The following is an 18,387-nucleotide window of genomic DNA, read 5'->3' as shown; positions in this document are numbered from 1 at the left end:
GGGGAAGGCACTCGGATCCGCCTTCTCCATTCCCCTCTCTCCTCCGTATCTTCCTTTCTCAATCCCACGCTCTTCAACTATCTTTCCACTTCTTCCCTCCACCTTAATCTCTGTCGTCTTCTACATACAGTCATGTGAAAAAGTAAGTCCACCCCATGTAAAGTTTTGACTTTTTCAACATATTTCAACATACAGCTATTTTCTTATTTTATTTTTTTGTATTCTGAATCGAGGCTCGTGAAAGAGCTAACATTTATTTCACAAACAAATCAACCAGACAAACAAAATATATAAAAAGAGGGAGCGGAAGACAAGATGGGGAGAGAAGGGGAAGCACACAAACACAACATTTGAGAGCAGGGAGATGTGTGGGAGGGAGAGGGCTTGGGGAATTTGATCTTCATTTCAACAATATTGATAGATAAAGGTGATATAATATAACAAATATCATGAAACATTTACATTTTGAAGTCCATTGTATAATTTAAATAAATATAAATGCAAATTTCGCATGTGGAAAAAGTAAGTACACCCTTGGCTCGAATAGATGGTATTTCCCCCCTTTGGCAGAAACAACCTCAAGTAGGCATTTCTTATAACTGTCTACCAGTCTCTGACATCGACTGGGAGAAATGTCCGTAAATGAAAAAAAGAAAAAGCGTCCGTAAATCAAAATTTACGTTAAAAAAAAACGTGAACGCATGTGTAAAAAATAAATAAATAACCGCGATCAATATCTAGCATTTGAAAATTGTAATTTACATAACTGGAAACTGTGAAATAAAAGTGACAATGGCCGTAAATGATAAAAAGAAAAAGCGCCCATAAATCAAAATTTACATTAGAAAAACTGTAAACGCGTCCACAAAAAATATTTTTAAAACCTCAATCGATATCTAGCATTTGAAAATTGTAATTCCAATAACTGTAAATTGTGAAACAAAACCTCAATGAAAATTTACCTAAAAACCGTCAATGCGTCCGTAAAATAAATAATATAAAAACGTAAATTGATATCTATCAGCCCCAATGAGATGCCCCAATGGTTGTCCGGCAGGCTATCTCCATCCCTGTCCATGCGGTTCGACCCGCGTCCATAGACCGGCATGGCAGGTCAGCACATGCCGGCTGTCCCAGAGTCCCAGAGTCTCAGGGAGAGGGTGCCAGGCCGCATGCCCGGGTGGTCACTGCATCAGGCCCAAGTTGGCCGTCCGCGGTGCCACCACCAAAGCGCGACCCACAACACCTCCCCCTAGTGGTCCTCAATAAATGCCATCCCAGGCTTGAGAAACCACCTCGGACCCCCTGGATGTCTTAACCCCCACCAGGGTCTGGTGACCCTGCCGGCCCGAGCCACCAGCTCGGGCGGCGCCCCGACGGACAAGGGACGCCACACTCCACCAGACCCCCCGTGGGGCCCAGGTCGTACCATGCCACCCATGGCTATTGGCTGGACCCCACGTCCATATCTCACCGGCACAGCCTCCCAGCTGGCTGGCGTCCCCAAATTTACAAAGTGCAACTTTTGCCCGAGGCCATCTCCAATGACTTCCCCTGGTCCGAATTCCGCAGCCCGGGGACCAACTCCCTCCATGGCTGTTCCAAATCACATTCACATTTTAATTTTATTTTAGATTTCCTTTTTGAAATTTTGGCCCCAGCTGCAGGTAACAACCCCTACCACAGGTTGTTCTGCCCCTCCCTGCAGCTGGTCCAAATTCCCTACGGGGACCAAATCGTCTGAGGCTCGATCTCCCGATCCTCCAATATCCAAATCCAGCCCGGAGCCAACACACTCCCCCAACTGGTCATTCAATTTCGGAGCCTCCTGTTCCCAATTGTTATGCACGGTGAGGGTCCCCTCGGTCACCTCAACCTCCTCCTCGGACCGACTCACCTTATCCCCCAAGCTCCTTTGGGCCTGGTCAAACTCTACCACCCTGGGACTGTCCCAGGTCTCCAGCCGCTGTGTCACATCATGTACATCTTCCCCATTCCCAATCATTTCTGGCCCCCACAGGCTTTCCCCAATAAATACCCAGTCCGGCTCCACCACACGGACCCCCAATAATGTTACCCCCTCTTGCTCTGAATCACCGCCCTGGCACAGCAAGTATCCAAATCCATCCCCCTGTTGAGGTGTTGTGGCATCCACCCGGCCCCAATAAACCTCCATGCCAGCATGTGGGAAACATCCTCCATTTACCTTTACACATGCAGTCTCCCCATCTACCTGTGAGCACTCCACATTCACCTGTGGACACTCCACGTTCACCTGTGCGCATTCCCCATTTCCTTCCAAATTTAATTTAATTGCCATTCCCGGCTTCTCCTGGGCCCCACCAGCTCCAAATCTCCTCATTTCTCCTTTTAGTTCATTCCCCTGGGACTCCAATCACTCACTCTTGAGCATTCATTTTGTTTTCTAATCCCCCAATTTTTCCTTCCAACCGCTCACCCTGAGCCTCCATTTTTCCTTCCAACCGCTCACCCCTGAGCCTCAATTTTGTTGTTCATTCCATCCATTTTATTGTTCAATTCTTTACTCTGGGCATCAATTTTATTTTCCAATCGCGCCATAAATTGCATTAAGGCCTGGCCGTCTATGGGGGCCGGCTCTACGGCGGGGGTAGCTCCACCACTATGCTCAACCCCAACTACCTCCGATTCACTTCCAATGCTATCCCCATCTTCCATTCTCCCTTCCTCCATATTGTGTACCTCTTCCATCCGTAAAGAAGAGCTAGCTTCCCCGCGCGTATTTTATCTCAGAATCGAAGTAAATTTAATGACGCGCTATTCGCGTCCCGCGCACCGATCGACTATTCCAAATTTATCGCCTCCGACTAAAAAAAATTTGTTTCCAAATTCTCCACACTCTTGACACCAAATTTATTACAGGGTTCTATCCCACTCCTTGACACCAGTTGTCGTGTGAATCCCTCCGGTTAATACCAGGGACCGCGGAAGACCAGAACGGCTTTAATGGAGGCGACGACCAAACACGGATTTTGCTATCACCGCACGGGAAGAAGAAGGGAAGAGGAAGATGCGGCAAAAGTGCTTACCTTGAGCGAACCGACGGCAGCTCCGATCCTGCAGGGGAATTAATGAATTCGAGCAAACACAAGATTTACTGTACAAAAATAATGATTTATTTGACGGAACCCGAAACAATGAAACGCGACGATGAACAATTAAAGAGCCTAAATTGGGATCCCACACACCTCACTTCAAATACGCCACACAGGAATGAATTGCAAAAATAACTGTCCGTCGTGTACGTGTGAAATGTGGTGCGTCTTAACTGTCCGTCGTTCAATGCGGCCTCGTCCGGCTCCAAGCTCCGGGTCGATCGCACACGAGGCCCCAGCACCACTCCAAGCTCCAGATGCAGCAAGCACCGCTCCAAGCACCAAGCACCGCTCCAAGCACCACACAGAACCAAAAGCACCCAAAAGCACCACGCGTCCACGCAGGGCCAGCGATCCCCACATGAGGTCCACCGCGAAGAGAGAGAGATGAGACAGGGAAAACAGCGCCTAAGAGAGGAAGCCAAGAGCACGAGGAAGACACGAGCGCAAGGAAGCCAGGAGAGAGCTGCTGAAAATGTCGTGCAGCGCGCCCTTTTATAACCTGGCCTGTGACGTCGGTCTTGGCGTGCCCCCCAATCAGCGCCTCATAGCTTCCCGCCGTTCACCGAACCTTCCAGCGCCTTCCCTCCAATGAACCACCTCCTTCTCAGTTGCGTCTTCGCACCTCCCGCCCTGGTTGGCTGGAGGTTCGCGCCTTCCGCGCCAACCAATCACACGTTCCCTGTGGCGTGGTCACAGCTCATCCCAACGCGATGTTGCTAGGCTAGCTGGTGGTGTAGCTGGCGGCGGCCATCCGGCAGTGCATCAATCTGGCTTCCTGCCTGTCTTCTTCCGAAGTCATTGTAAGGGAAGGGAACTAATTAATGTGTGCACTAAGGACCTATCTAAGTGTTTATATGGGTATGCATTGCCATAAGGGCCAAAGGTTTGGCGACAGGGGGGATGACGAACAAAGGAATCTTATCCATAATCCCTGGACTATTTAGCACGCCCTGCTCCCTCGTAGCAGGGACATCAATACAGCTTATCCCGACAACCCGGACTACACATAGAACTTATTACAGGGTAGATTCCCTATCGTGACAGTCGAATACCTACCCATACAGATCTACCTGGCTCTAGATATTCCTTTACCCCCCAGACATAACAATACTCATAACCTCTGAACCTTTGGCTCAATTTTCATCATCAGATTGCATACATGCAAATGTCCCCTACACCATCATTCTTCCTTTGGGGGCTTGAACTCCCCTGGTTTGGTCCCCCTGCTATAATAGTGTATCCTCCAAACCTGTACTGTAGCTTCTCACTGGCCACATAGAAGGTGTTGTACTGGACGTAAGCAGTACCATTGTCCCAGTCCTGCAGTTCAATGCGCAGCACGTACGCTTGTTGATGTGTTAGCTCGAAGACATGCTGATTACCCAGCCAATGGTCCCCGCTCGGATCGCCAAACCCCTGGGAGAGGATGAGAATGAGACAGTAAGGTTGTGTGTTTGCATTCATTACTCATGGTCTCTCAGTATCATGCGCTAAATGTTTTCGTAACAAAATCATCATTTCGTGTCAGGGTCATCATGCGCAAAACCTGAACTCTTCTTAGACAGTTTCAGACCGCTCTTTCCCTTGAACTCTACACTCTACAGGGGAGTTAGGCCCCTGTCTAATCTCTCAATACTGTGTTATTACTGTAGATTCTTCTTCAGTGCACTGGCTTCTCTTCACATGTACCACATGCTCTGACATCCCCATTTATTTCAGTATAATCTACATCAATTCATGATCAACACAATCGACAGCTTTGTTATCTTTAATCGTAAAAGAGAGTGTGTGTCAGTCAGCCTGTCTCCTCCATAACTACAAAACCATGAAACCTAGTGGTCCCAAATTTTGTATACATATTTCACGAACTCCAAGGGATTGCATGAATGAAAACTGGGTGTTTGGGTGTGTTTTTGAAGATTATTTACGCTAAATTTTACACTAAAACTAGAAACAGGCTTACCTTTGGTCAGCCTGCATTCAGGTCGCTAAACTTGGGGTCATAATTCCACCATTTTGTCCGCTTAACTCAAGTATGCCTTACCTCAGAACAGGTTGGTTTCTGCACAATAAAGCTTCATATCTACAAATGGTAATATAGCTGATCTTCATACATACAAATCACTGTATTCCTGTATACATCGCAATGCTTATAAATGCCAGTGTTCGTGCCTTTCCCTAATTTCCACAAAGATCGAGAATCTCTTCACCTGAACCGAATTTCAAAATGTTAACTCCAGAATTGACCTCAGCAGCAGTCCCCACTATTAACAAAGTGTTCATCTATCTATAATTCCAGTAATCTCTGTATGTGTGTTTGTTTGTTTGTTTGTTTGTCTGTGACCGCTGTTTCTCGACAACCACGGGTCCGATATACTTTAAACTTGCCAGGTATATTGCTGGGGACCCGAGGATGTGCCTTTTCAAGGTTTCATATTAATCGGACAATTACTTACCGAGCTATGTCCAAAAAACGATTCAACCAATCAGAGAGCAGCGAGCTATCGCGTGTGCCGAACGTGGCGAACACACTCTGCCTCGGACGGCACATTTGAGAGCGTATTCATTTATTTCACGTTGGCAAACTATGTTGCCGCTATGTTGGCGTTAAACTATGTTTTAAAACTAATTAAAACCATTTCATGTAAATAGAGGGGGGGGGGGGGGGGGGGATTGTCACTGTACTCGCAAGCCGTTCGCCGTTCGCTTTGGCGTTGCGAATGGACCAAAACATTTCATGGACCAAACCATTTCATGTAAAGCGTTCGCCGTTCGCTTTGGCGTTGCGAATGGGCCAAAACATTTCATGGACCAAACCATTTCATGTAAATAGAGGGGGGGGGGGGGATTGTCACCGTACTCGCACCCACGTACCCACGTACCCACGTACGGGCATTGCACCCACGTACGGGCATGCCCTAGTTCATCTAATTTGGACATTGTGGGACAGTCCTGGGATCTCAACAATATTGTTGGAGTGCTTAAGCTGCTTGGCGAGTGCTCTGCAAGCAGCTTAGTAATGGAACACCCGGCTAGATGGAACACCCTGCTTCCTCCTCAGATTGAGTATTTTCTTTATTTCCTTCCTTTAAAAAGTAAAAAGTACATATATCGAGGAACGAAGGCAGCTCCCCTCCCCCACACCTGCATGCATTCAGGCCTGCAGTGTCGTATGTCGTGCGGTGCCTCACCTTTGGTGTGCTATTTTATTTCCCCCTTTTTGTGCAATCTGTTTTCATTATATGGCCTATCACTTCCACATAAATAGATACATATAAAAATAACGTTCATCGACCTCGTGTTGGATTCCTGTATACATCCGTGATGCTGACGCCGCCCCCCCCCCCCCCCCCAGCCCAGAATTTCCATGTTTTAAACGTTTCCCAGTGTGTACCCTGGATTAGAATAGGTACACCGTATCCCTGCGTGTCGTAAGAGACGACTAAGAGGGTTGGCGTCAGGAAGGGCATCCGGCCATAAAAACATTGCCTCAAAAAGAGAACCATGACAATTACAACTACATATGGGCAGGGTACAGCCCGTAGTGGAGATCGGTTTCTGAGGTTTGGGACATGGAATGTAGGGACAATGACAGGGAGATCAGGAGAAGTGGTGGAAGTATTGGTCAGAAGAAGAGTGGACGGACATATGTTGTGTGCAAGAGACGAGATGGAAGGGAAGTGGTGTGAGAATGGTGAAGGGTAGGCAGGGACAGAAATACAAGTTTATGTGGCAAGGGTGCCTGGAGGGCGTGAATGGTGTTGGTGTCCTGTTTTCTGAGGAGTTTGTAGACAGTGTGGTGAGTGTGACTAGAGTGAGTGATAGGTTGATGATGATGAAAATGATGATTGGAAAGCTCTTGGTGAACGTCATCTCGGGATATGCTCCGCAGGTTGGTCGAAGCGATGAAGAGAAGGACAAGTTCTGGTGTGCGATAGAGAAGCTGATGGAAAACGTGAAAGATGAGGAAGTTGTTGTGGTAGGAGGAGACCTAAATGGGCATGTGGGAAGGAGTATGGATGGTTTTGACGGAGTTCATGGGGGTTACGGATATGGTGTGAGAAATGGAGAAGGTGAAAGGATTTTTGAGTTTGCTGATGGAGCTGATTTGTTGATTTGTAATACTCAGTTCCAGAAAGAGGATAATAAGCTTGTTACATACACGTCAGGTGGGTCGACGACAACCGTTGACTACCTGATGGTGCGTAGGCGAGATAGGGGGCACCTCCGGGACACAAAGGTGATCCCGGGGGAGGAGGCTGTTTCACAGCACCACTTGGTTGTCTGCGACATAAGGGTGAAAGGTGCGAGGAGAGCTCGGCAGGTGAAGTACCAACCGAGAATGAAGGTGTGGAGGTTGAAAGAGGTGACAGTGAGGGAGGCATTAAAAGAGAGGCTGAGTAGGGTCGAGGATGATGTGGTTGAGCTTGAAAGTGGTTGGATGTCAATGAAAGCTAGTCTGTTGGGAGCCGTTGGTGAGGTATGTGGATGGACAAAAGGACCACCGAGGCACTCGGAAACATGGTGGTGGGATGATGAAGTTGGAAAGAGGATTGACGAGAAGAGGAAGAAGTTCAAGGAGTGGCAGAAGGCGAAGGATTCGGGAGCAGAAACAGCAGAGCATGAACGTTATAAGGCAGCCAGGAAGGCTGCAAAGAAAGAGGTAGCAAAGGCGCAGGAGGCATGTAGGAAAATGTTCGGAGAACGCTTGGATTCGGAAGAGGGTCAGAAAGCAGTATTCAGGATTGCAAAGCAGATAGCGAAAGAGAGGTGTGATGTGATGGGGGTGAGTTGCTTGAAGGATGAAGTGGGACAAATCGTTGTCGACCCAGATGGAATTAAAGGAAGATGGAAAAGATATATGGAAATGCTGTTGAATACAGAGAATGAATGGGATGGCAACATAGAGAGTAACACAGTTTTAGGACCGGCAGAGAAGATAACTGAGAAGGAAGTTGAGGAAGCGATAAAAGCAATGAAGGGTAGAAAAGCCGGAGGGCCGACGGGAGTTGTGGGAGATATGTTGAAGGCAGCAGGAAGTTGGGGTGTGAAGAGAATGACAGAGATCTGTAATCTGGTGGTGAAAGAAGGCCGCATTCTAGTGGATTGTGAACTGAGTACCCTCGTCCCTCTATACAAGGGGAAAGGTGACCCTCTGGAGTGTGGCTCGTACCGAGCGATAAAGTTATTGGAGCATGGAATGAAGGTATTGGAAAGGGTGTTGGAGAGGAGGATAAGGACGAAAGTGAAGATCGACAAAATGCAGTTTGGATTTATGCCAGGAAGAGGAACGACAGACGCACTTTTCATTTTGAGGCAGTTGCAGGAGAAGTACATGGAGAAGAGGAAGAAGTTGTTTCTTGGGTTTGTTGATCTGGAGAAAGCATTCGATAGGGTTCCACGCAAAGTATTGACATGGGCATTGAGGAAGTTAGGAGTGGAGGAATGGTTGATCAGAGTAGTGATGGCAATGTACCAAAGAGCGCGCACAGCTGTAAGGACAAAGGACGGGAACAGTGGTGAGTTTGAGGTGAAGGTGGGAGTGCATCAGGGGTCGGTACTAAGTCCACTACTATTTGTAACTGTGATGGAGGTGCTGGCTCAGAACGTAAAGGAGGGTTTTCCGTGGGAGTTGTTGTATGCAGATGATCTGGTGTTGATTGCGGAAAGTATGGATGGACTAAAGGAAAAGATGAACAAGTGGAAGGAATGTATGGAGACAAAAGGTCTGAAGGTGAATATCGGAAAGACGAAGGTGATGGCAAGTGGTAAAGCATGTGGTGAGATGGAAAGAACTGGGAAGTGGCCCTGTGCTGTGTGTAGGAAGGGTGGCGGAGTGAACTCCATTCAATGTACAATGTGCGCTGAGTGGGTTCATCAAAAATGTAGTGGTCTGAGAGGGTCATTAACCAGTGTGGCAGCTACATTCAAATGTAAGGTGTGCACAGAGGGAGCTGCAGATGGAGGAAATGTTGAGTTGGATCTTGGAGACGGCGTGAAGCTGGAAGGTGTGAAAACATTTTGCTCCCTCGGAGACATGCTTAATGGAGAAGGTGGATCAGACTCGGCAACGGTTGCTAGAGTGAGATGTGCATGGAAGAAGTTTCGGGAATTGAGTGGCGTGCTGATGATGAGGGGAGTGTCGTTGAAGCTGAAGGGAAAGGTGTATGCTGCATGTGTGAGAAGTGTTATGATTTATGGGAACGAGACATGGGTAATGAACGTAGAGCAGCAACGGAGGTTGGAAAAGGTGGAAATGCGAATGGTTCGACGGATGTGCGGAGTATCGTTGAGAGAGAGGAAGACAAATGATGAATTGCGAAAGATGATGGGAATAGAGCCTGTGATTGATGCTGTGAAGAGGAACAGGTTGAGATGGTTTGGTCATGTGTTGAGGAAGGATGAAAGTGACTGGTTGAGAAAAGTGATGGAAATGAATGTAGAAAGAAGTAGAGGACGGGGAAGACCGAGAAAGACTTGGCTAAAGATGGTGGAAGAAGAAATGCGGGCAAGGGGGTTAACAAGGAGAGATGCAGAAAATAGGGCAAAATGGAGAAGATTGTCATGGGGACCGCAAGGCTAACCCCCGCTCTAGTAGGGAAAATGGCCTTTAAAATGCATGTTGTTGTTGTTTTGACCTCGTGTTGGAGTTCCGCCATGTTGGTTCGTGCTGTGAAAAGCATCAACTGACATTTTGTTTCCTCTGTGACTTCACATTTTAAAAATTTAATTACGACAATTTCCCATGTGAATTCCTCTTTGAAAGACCTCTGTTTGAAGGTAAACCTTTTGGATTGTTGTTTGGACACGACGCGTGTGCGTGTATGTACGAGTATATATTCAATTACTGTAACAGTACTTTGAACAGGCCGCGGCGCCTCGGTGGCAACAGTCCACTCACAAACGCTGATATGCGAGGGATTGTGTGTGTGTGTGTGTGTGTGTGTGTGTGTGTGTGTGTGTGTGTGTGTGTGTGTGTGTGTGTGTGTGTGTGTGTGTGTGTGTGTGTCTTTGGTTGGTATCTCCATATGTGAGTTTCAGGAGGTGGAACCGAGGACACAAAAGATCATGAGGACCCAAAAAATCCTGAGGAGCCAAAAGTCTTCAGTCTTTCAAAAATTGATGTACAGGTTTGGTGTGTGCTAATGAAGAATTGATTTCATTTTGGTGAAGATTTGAATACGGATCTGCATCAGAGTTTTTTCAAGTGATTTGTCACTGTTGAGAGATAGGACCAAAAACTATACATATATATATATATATATATATATATATAGATATCACAATATCTCAAAAAGTTTTGGACGGATTCGTATGAAACTTGATGGGCAGGTTGGGTGTGTGATAAGGAAGAATTGATTTGATTTTGGTGAAGATCCGAAAACAGATCCGGATCAGATTTTTTTTTTAAATTCTCAGTGATTCTTCAGCATTTAGAGATAGGTCGAAACATATTATACAATCTTTTATATATAAAGCATGATATTTCAAAAAGTTATGAATGACATGACAAAACTAGGTGGACGAGTTAGTTGGGCGACAAGAACAAGCCGATTAGATTTGGGTTCAGGTCCGAATCCAGATCTGACCTATCAGTGGGATACAAAACATAAACTGTTCAACCTGGTGGAGGTGTGCGCTCTACCAAGTGCCGTTCTAGTTGTGCCCGTTAATAACGTAGATGCTTGAAGGCTCGGTGTTCGGAAGTTACGGTGGAGGCTATTCTATCACCTAGTACACCCCCTCTGTACCTGTTTGTACTACATGCACTTTACCTTGCCTTCTACTGCGTACCTGTTTGTACTACATGCACTTTACCTTGCCTTCTACTGCGTACCTGTTTGTACTCAACCCATTTACGATGGAAGTCGACAGAGCCATCTCCTCGATGCTGGATAATAGTCCAACCACCTCCTTGGACTTCCATGTCGCAGTACACCTTGGGGAACACAGAACCCAGAGTACATTTTGTATCCATATTGCGTTGTGCTGTTTTGGTTGAGTTTATGATTTGGTCACAATCTCACATTCATCGTTTTTGTATTCCACTGCTAACTACTCCTTTTTCTCAGAACTACGAATGTTACATTGTGCATACCAAGGTGTGCTTGTGGGACTAAGAAATATTCTACTTTGCACCACCAATGAACTCTCTCCTAACTCGGTTTCCTGGTCTTGGTTTTATATTTTCTGGATATTCTTAACTGGATCTTGTGACTTATCCGGTCTGTGTTTTATACGTGGCAGGTTTTTAAATTATTCCCTAACTGTCTTCACTGCTCTCCAATTGGAATTGTTCAATGTGGATATTTTCTTGTATTAATAGGTAGAGTCCCAAGCTGGGCCGTGTAAACTACCGGAGTTTAAATATGGTTGTATTGTGTACTTTTGCACCATTTTGATCCAGACAAGTTTTGTCAATCATTCATTGAATTTCTCTGAAGGGAGGTAAAGGAAGGAAATAAATTCCCTTGTGAGGTCATTTAATTGTGAGTATGTGGTATCATGACCGTGCTAAATGCTCGTGTCGATGATTATGTCCCAGTGCAACAATTGTACCTTGATTGGCTTGGAGATGCCGCTGGCCTGGATAGTGTAGACCCCGCTTTTGGTGTTGCCTGCCTTGTAGGCCCCGGCACAGTCCTGGAAGGGCAGGCCCTCCTCCCCATGGGCTCCGGGGAGACCGGCTGCTCTCAGTGCACATAATTATGAGGTTGTGCAAGTCAAATACGGAATGTTTAGGGGGCTTAAAGCAGTCGCGTTTGACAAACGTTCAGTCTCACTGCAATAACATCGTACAAAAAAATGATGTGACGGTATTTATTTTTCCTGCGTGCAACACGATGTACGATGTGATTTGGTATGCAACACTTGCAACAGCAAAAGCATCTTCGTGAACAAGGAGGGAAAGTGCAGGGCACCGGAAGTGGTGAACTGGAGGTTCCGCTTCACTTCATGGCGTCAGAACAATTTGGCAAAAGCCCCAAGGAGGACCAAGTGTGCTTGAGTTCATGGAAAACTGACACCTCAATTTGAAATTGAAATTGCAGAGGAAATAACATTTTTTGAGAGACTTTTTAAAATATATATACTGTATATTCCCATCATCTTGGAAGAGCCCTGAGGAATTTGTGTGGATTTCATGAGTTGAGAACCTGGATCCTGATTCACTATCGTGCCGGCCATGAAGTCACTTGAGCCAGGACAGGAAGTCATGCTTATTTTACAGAAGTAAGGAGATCCAGCGGACGAAGTATACAAAATCCGAGACTTTTTCATCATTTCTCGAAGACTATTTTGAGAAGGGTGTATCAGTCACATTCTCACCGTATTATACAACTTCTTGCCGATCTGGGGAAAGGCTACAGGGTAGCGCATCTCGCTAAAGGTTTTTAATTTGAATTTTTTTCCCCACAGCCATGGCCGAAGTTCAGTTTCTCAAGCTTCTGAGTCTGCGACCGTAAGCTGCAACCTCTTGTGAGCAGACTATATGTATAATGAAAGATGGCCTCCAAAGCCAGATACACACTTGCCATCTTTCACCATGCCAAGTCCTTCCTTGGTAACCCATAACTTCTCACAACTTCCAATGGTGATGTGTTCCGCTCTATGGAGTACTCCTCTCCCCTATGGGATGGTGCCCAGTACCACATCGGTCTTTCCTCGGTGGTGTGGAATCCAAAGCTCTCAATGTCATTTGCATTCCCCACAAAGATGCAGAAGCACATGACCTGCCACTTACTCATTGCCCAGGTCAGTGACCTATTTTCCACCACCCTTCTTCCGGTCTTGCTCTCCATCTGCTCTGCCTGCTGTCAGCTTGCTATTCACCTTCCACTCCATTGTTATGCTTTTCTCCCACTTGTGGAAACTATACCTCAGCCTCAAGGGGTGGTGTTGACAATCTGTGCTGTCAGAGGTTTGATCAAAGTGACAATGAAAGCCAATATTGGTACATTAACATGGCGCGCAGCCTGCGGAAACGGCCTTCGTGTGACTCCCGCCAGGCTGTTTTGGATTTCATTGAGAGCTTTGGATTCCACACCACCCAGGAGATATCTGGGCCCCATGCCAGACATAATGGGCATACAGGATGCAGTCTGATTCATGCTTCACTGCTTTGCGATTTCAGTGGTTGTGTGTGTTGGTGGTTAGAATGTTTGACGCAGCCACAGTTCTGCTTCGTGAGGACATTACATTCGGTTCTACTCAACCACCAACATGTGATCTGACTTTGCAGGACAACTGGTGGCTGTGGAGTTTACGCAACCTCAAGTTCTATCCAGAGCAGCACTGTCTGAGTGGAACCTCAAAATGGGACCGATTCGATGAAAATACACGTCCGACGTCACTGCTGCAATTGCCTCTTTGTTTAAAGGAGAAACATCTGGCCTCTTGTTTCAAGTCGGAGATGGATAAGCTATCCAACATGGCTGGGAAAGCCTGTGCTTGATGGCTGACGGCATCTTGGCTTTCCTAAGGAATTACAAATAACTGGATGTATTAGGCCAGGCGTATGCTGGAAAACTTTTCACGAGTTTAATGATAACTTAAGGACCTGTTTTGGTTGTCACCATGGTGATGGTGGTACGCCTTGAGAGCTGTAATCCCCTTGAGTAATGTGATGAACTCTGGCTATATATATCAGCAATTACCCATATTTGACACCATGGGCCTCAACCCACCCCACCTACCCCTTCACCCTCATTCTCCCTTACACCTAACTCTTATATTTACACCATATCAAGTTGTTAATAAATTGGCTGCGAATTACACTGCATCTCCCGGATCCCTCTCGCCCCTCCCCTCTCCCCTCTCCCCTCCTTTAACACAGAGCTTAACTAGAAAGCTCATAGAAGATCTTACCCCACGCAGTGTTCAAGTATATTTTTCAATTGAAATAAAAGAAAAAATTTCAAGGTCATGTTAAAAAATTCCTGAAGTTTACCGCCATTGATGCAACATCTTTTACACCGCCTTGTCTAACACGTTACATTAGTTCTTTGTGCCCGTTGTTTGTGTCCTTTATGACATCCTTTAAAACAGTTAGTTTCCTGTTTGGAATGATTTTCAATTTTGTTGGACTGCCAGGCAGACAGAGATGATCTCACTCCTCTGTGCGCATGTGCAACAAATTCAGAGCCAAAGTTCTGATAAACTACAGATTCTTTTTCCGATTCATGCTCCGATTTGTGTTCAAAATATAACATTTAATTAAAGTCAAGTTGTTGCTCGATTATAAACTGACATTTGTAAATAGACGGACGGACGGACAGATAGACAGACAGAAGTGAACCTACTGCTTAACGCCGCTTTTCGCTTTGCTTGCGTGGGGTAAATATAATACAAACCCATGAATAGCGCTTTGTCATACAACATATCCTTGTGTGAATACTACAAGTTAACGAGGTAAAATAATTTGCTGTGCCAGTCTCGGACACGCACCGTGCGAAGCAGCCAGTAGTCCCTGCACGGCCCTCTGCAGCTGCACCTGCCGACGCCGAAGGGCCGACCCATTGGCCGCGGTCATGGCGAGGTGCCCCTGCAGTCCGTCGATGACTCTGCCTTGCTGTACGAGGACTCGGCGGAGCCCTCGCTTGTCCCATCGGGCGGTGGAGACCCACCGGTGCTGCTGCCATTCGAGGTCATGGAGGCTCCGCTGTAGCACTCTGAGTGCACAAAACAAGCTGCGTTCAGAGCTAAGGCAATGGTTTTTATTTCGGAATTGGATCTTAACTATACGATGTTAAAGTGACCAATCATATTAACCGGATTGCAGTGAGACCGTGCCCATCCCGTTATTATATAAACTAGCCGAAACCCGTGGAACATCCACGGAAGGGAGGATGTGGTGTTTGGATAGAGTGTACCATTATGGATGGCATAGGGGATTTGCTTGTCCGAGTAAGAGTTAGGAAGAAAGATGAGAATGAAGAGTGCGTATATGAACAACGATCGCCGACACCGGCACAAATGCATGCTCTGGATTGTCCACTCGGTGGACGGCTTGCTTTCACCTTCGCCTGTCCAATCAGCGGACGGCTTGCTTCGCCTTCGCCCAGCAGACGCCAATACGATGGCGTCCTAAGATGGCGTCGTATTGGCAGTTAATCGGATGCTTTTGGGCCCCAACGTTGGCTAATTCAGATTTTTCGAGTACGGCTGTACGTGATAAACAAAGAGTGCGGTTCGTAGATCGTAAATCCATTAGTGCCGTGGGCATTGGGTCACTGGGTGCGGCGTAAAAGGGATAACAAAGTCGAGTCCTTACGCTATTATTATATAGATGGGATTCTGGTGAGAGATTTTACATCCCGTTATTATAATGGGATTGAAGTGAGAGAGCTTCCTTCCTGTCATTATAATGGGATTGAGGTGAGAGAGTTTCCATCCTGTTATATAAATGAGATTCTGGTGAGAGATTTTACATCCCGTTATTATAATGGGATTGAAGTGAGAGACCTTCCTTCCTGTCATTATAATGGGATTGAGGTGAGAGAGTTTCCATCCTGTTATTATATAAACTAGGGCATGCCCGTACGTGGGTGCAATGCCCGTACGTGGGTACGTGGGTACGTGGGTGCGAGTACGGTGACAATCCCCCCCCCTCTATTTACATGAAATGGTTTGGTCCATGAAATGTTTTGGTCCATTCGCAACGCCAAAGCGAACGGCGAACGCTTTACATGAAATGGTTTGGTTCATGAAATGTTTTGGTCCATTCGCAACGCCAAAGCGAACGGCGAACGGCTTGCGAGTACAGTGACAATCCCCCCCCTCTATTTACATGAAATGGTTTTAATTAGTTTTAAAACATAGTTTAACGCCAACATAGCGGCAACATAGTTTGCCAACGTGAAATAAATGAATACGCTCTCAAATGTGCCGTCCGAGGCAGAGTGTGTTCGCCACGTTCGGCACACGCGATAGCTCGCTGCTCTCTGATTGGTTGAATCGTTTTTTGGACATAGCTCGGTAAGTAATTGTCCGATTAATATGAAACCTTGAAAAGGCACATCCTCGGGTCCCCAGCAATATACCTGGCAAGTTTAAAGTATATCGGACCCGTGGTTGTCGAGAAACAGCGGTCACAGACAAACAAACAAACAAACAAACACACATACAGAGATTACTGGAATTATAGATAGATGAGATTCTGGTGAGAGATTTTACATCCCGTTATTATAATGGGATTGAAGTGAGAGACCTTCCTTCCTGTCATTATAATGGGATTGAGGTGAGAGAGCTTCCATCCTGTTATTATATAAATGAGATTCTGGTGAGAGATTTTCCATCCCGTTATTATAATGGGATTGAAGTGAGAGAGCTTCCTTCCTGTCATTATATACACAAAGAATTAAGTTAAGCACCCCCCCGTTTTTTTACAACCTCGCACATTACAAGTTTGTTGTCGTCAAAACAGTGTAATATACCCATGATATTGCTATATTTTCTGGAGAAGTGATATTATGGTCACATAAAAACATAACAATCATGCCGTTTTCAATATTTTATTCTGAATAATTTAAGGTGAAATTTTTTGGGAATTTTAGGCATATTTTCACCTCAATTTAAGTATGGAGCTATAGGTCCATCACGGACAGTGTGGATGACGTTTATGTTTTCTAACGTACAGTCATTGTTCTGAGAAGACCTCTAGCGATCTTTGCGTCAATAACGTGTGTAGGACCCACGTGATCGGATCACTGACTCAACCCTACGTCTCATAGACCCTGTAAGCCGTCGTATGCGTTGCTGTGGCAGGTTGTTCCATTCCCGATGTAATGCACGTTCCAATTCATCCACATTGGCTATTGGAGGGACCATCTTCGCAATTTGTCGTCCCAACATGTCCCAAACGTGCTCGAGGGGGTTCAGGTCAGGACTGTACGCAGGCCAGGGGATGGTTGTCACAGCACCTTGCTCCATCCGATCACGTGGGTCCTACACACGTTATTGACGCAAAGATCGCTAGAGGTCTTCTCAGAACAATGACTGTACGTTAGAAAACATAAACGTCATCCACACTGTCCGTGATGGACCGAGAGCTCCATACTTAAATTGAGGTGAAAATATGCCTAAAATTCCCAAAAAATTTCACCTTAAATTATTCAGAATAAAATATTGAAAACGGCATGATTGTTATGTTTTTATGTGACCATAATATCACTTCTCCAGAAAATATAGCAATATCATGGGTATATTACACTGTTTTGACGACAACAACCTTGTAATGTGCGAGGTTGTAAAAAAACGGGGGGGTGCTTAACTTAATTCTTTGTGTATATAAATGGGATTCTGGTGATGGAGTTTCCATCCTGTTATTATATAATGGGATTCTGATGAGAGATTTTCCATCCTGTTTTTATATAAATGGAATTCTGGTGAGAAATTTTCCATCCTGTTATATAATGGGATTCTGGTGAGAGATTTTCCATCCTGTTATTATATAATTGGGATTCTGGTGAGAAATCTTCCATCCTGTTATTATATAAATGGTATTCTGGTGAGAGAGTTTCCATCGTGTTATTATATAAATGGGATTTTGGTGAGAGAGTTTCCATCCTGTTATTATATCATGGGATTCTGGTGAGAGAGTTTCCATTGCGTTATTATATAAACGGGATTTTGGTGAGAGAGTTTCCATCCTGTTATTATATAATGGGATTCTGGTGAGAGAGTTTCCATCCTGTTATTATATAATGGGATTCTGGTGAGAGAGTTTCCATCGCGTTATTATATAAATGGGATTTTGGTGAGAGAGTTTCCATCCTGTTATTATATAATGGGATTCTGGTGAGAGAGTTTCCATTGCGTTATTATAAAAATGGGATTTTGGTGAGAGTTTCCATCCTGTTATTATATAATGGGATTCTGGTGAGAGTTTCCATCCTGTTATTATATAATGGGATTCTGGTGAGAGAGTTTCCATCCTGTTATTATATAATGGGATTCTGGTGAGAGTTTCCATCCTGTTATTATATAATGGGATTCTGGTGAGAGAGTTTCCATTGCGTTATTATATAAATGGGATTTTGGTGAGTTTCCATCCTGTTATTATATAATGGGATTCTGGTGAGAGTTTCCATCCTGTTATTATATAATGGGATTCTGGTGAGAGTTTCCATCCTGTTATTATATAATGGGATTCTGGTGAGAGAGAGTTTCCATTGCGTTATTATAAAAATGGGATTTTGGTGAGAGTTTCCATCCTGTTATTATATAATGGGATTCTGGTGAGTGTTTCCAT

The 18,387-nt window shown here is 45.4% G+C and overlaps 2 protein-coding genes across 7 annotated transcripts in view; one reads left to right on the top strand and one right to left on the bottom strand.

Moving 5' to 3' along the window:
* The window catches only part of MCPH1 (microcephalin 1), a 243,684-nt gene that overhangs the window by 122,234 nt on the left and 103,063 nt on the right, over positions 1–18,387 (top strand). The gene's annotated exons all lie outside the window — the stretch shown is intronic.
* The window catches only part of LOC137422902 (angiopoietin-1-like), a 94,228-nt gene that overhangs the window by 1,626 nt on the left and 74,215 nt on the right, over positions 1–18,387 (bottom strand). Inside the window, exons 4-7 of the mRNA XM_078774950.1 lie at positions 14,583–14,806; positions 11,697–11,824; positions 10,975–11,076; positions 4,387–4,553 (exon numbers count right to left, since the gene is read on the bottom strand). Of these exons, the coding sequence (XP_078631076.1) occupies positions 4,387–4,553; positions 10,975–11,076; positions 11,697–11,824; positions 14,583–14,806 (621 nt within the window). The remainder of the gene's footprint in view (positions 1–4,386; positions 4,554–10,974; positions 11,077–11,696; positions 11,825–14,582; positions 14,807–18,387) is intronic.

Source organism: Myxine glutinosa, chromosome 3 (genome assembly GCF_964187855.1).
Source record: "Myxine glutinosa chromosome 3, kmMyxGlut1.1, whole genome shotgun sequence".
NCBI classification, from domain to species: Eukaryota; Metazoa; Chordata; class Myxini; order Myxiniformes; family Myxinidae; genus Myxine; species Myxine glutinosa.
Note: the sequence above shows the minus strand (reverse complement) of the source record. Positions and strands in the feature narration are given on the sequence as shown.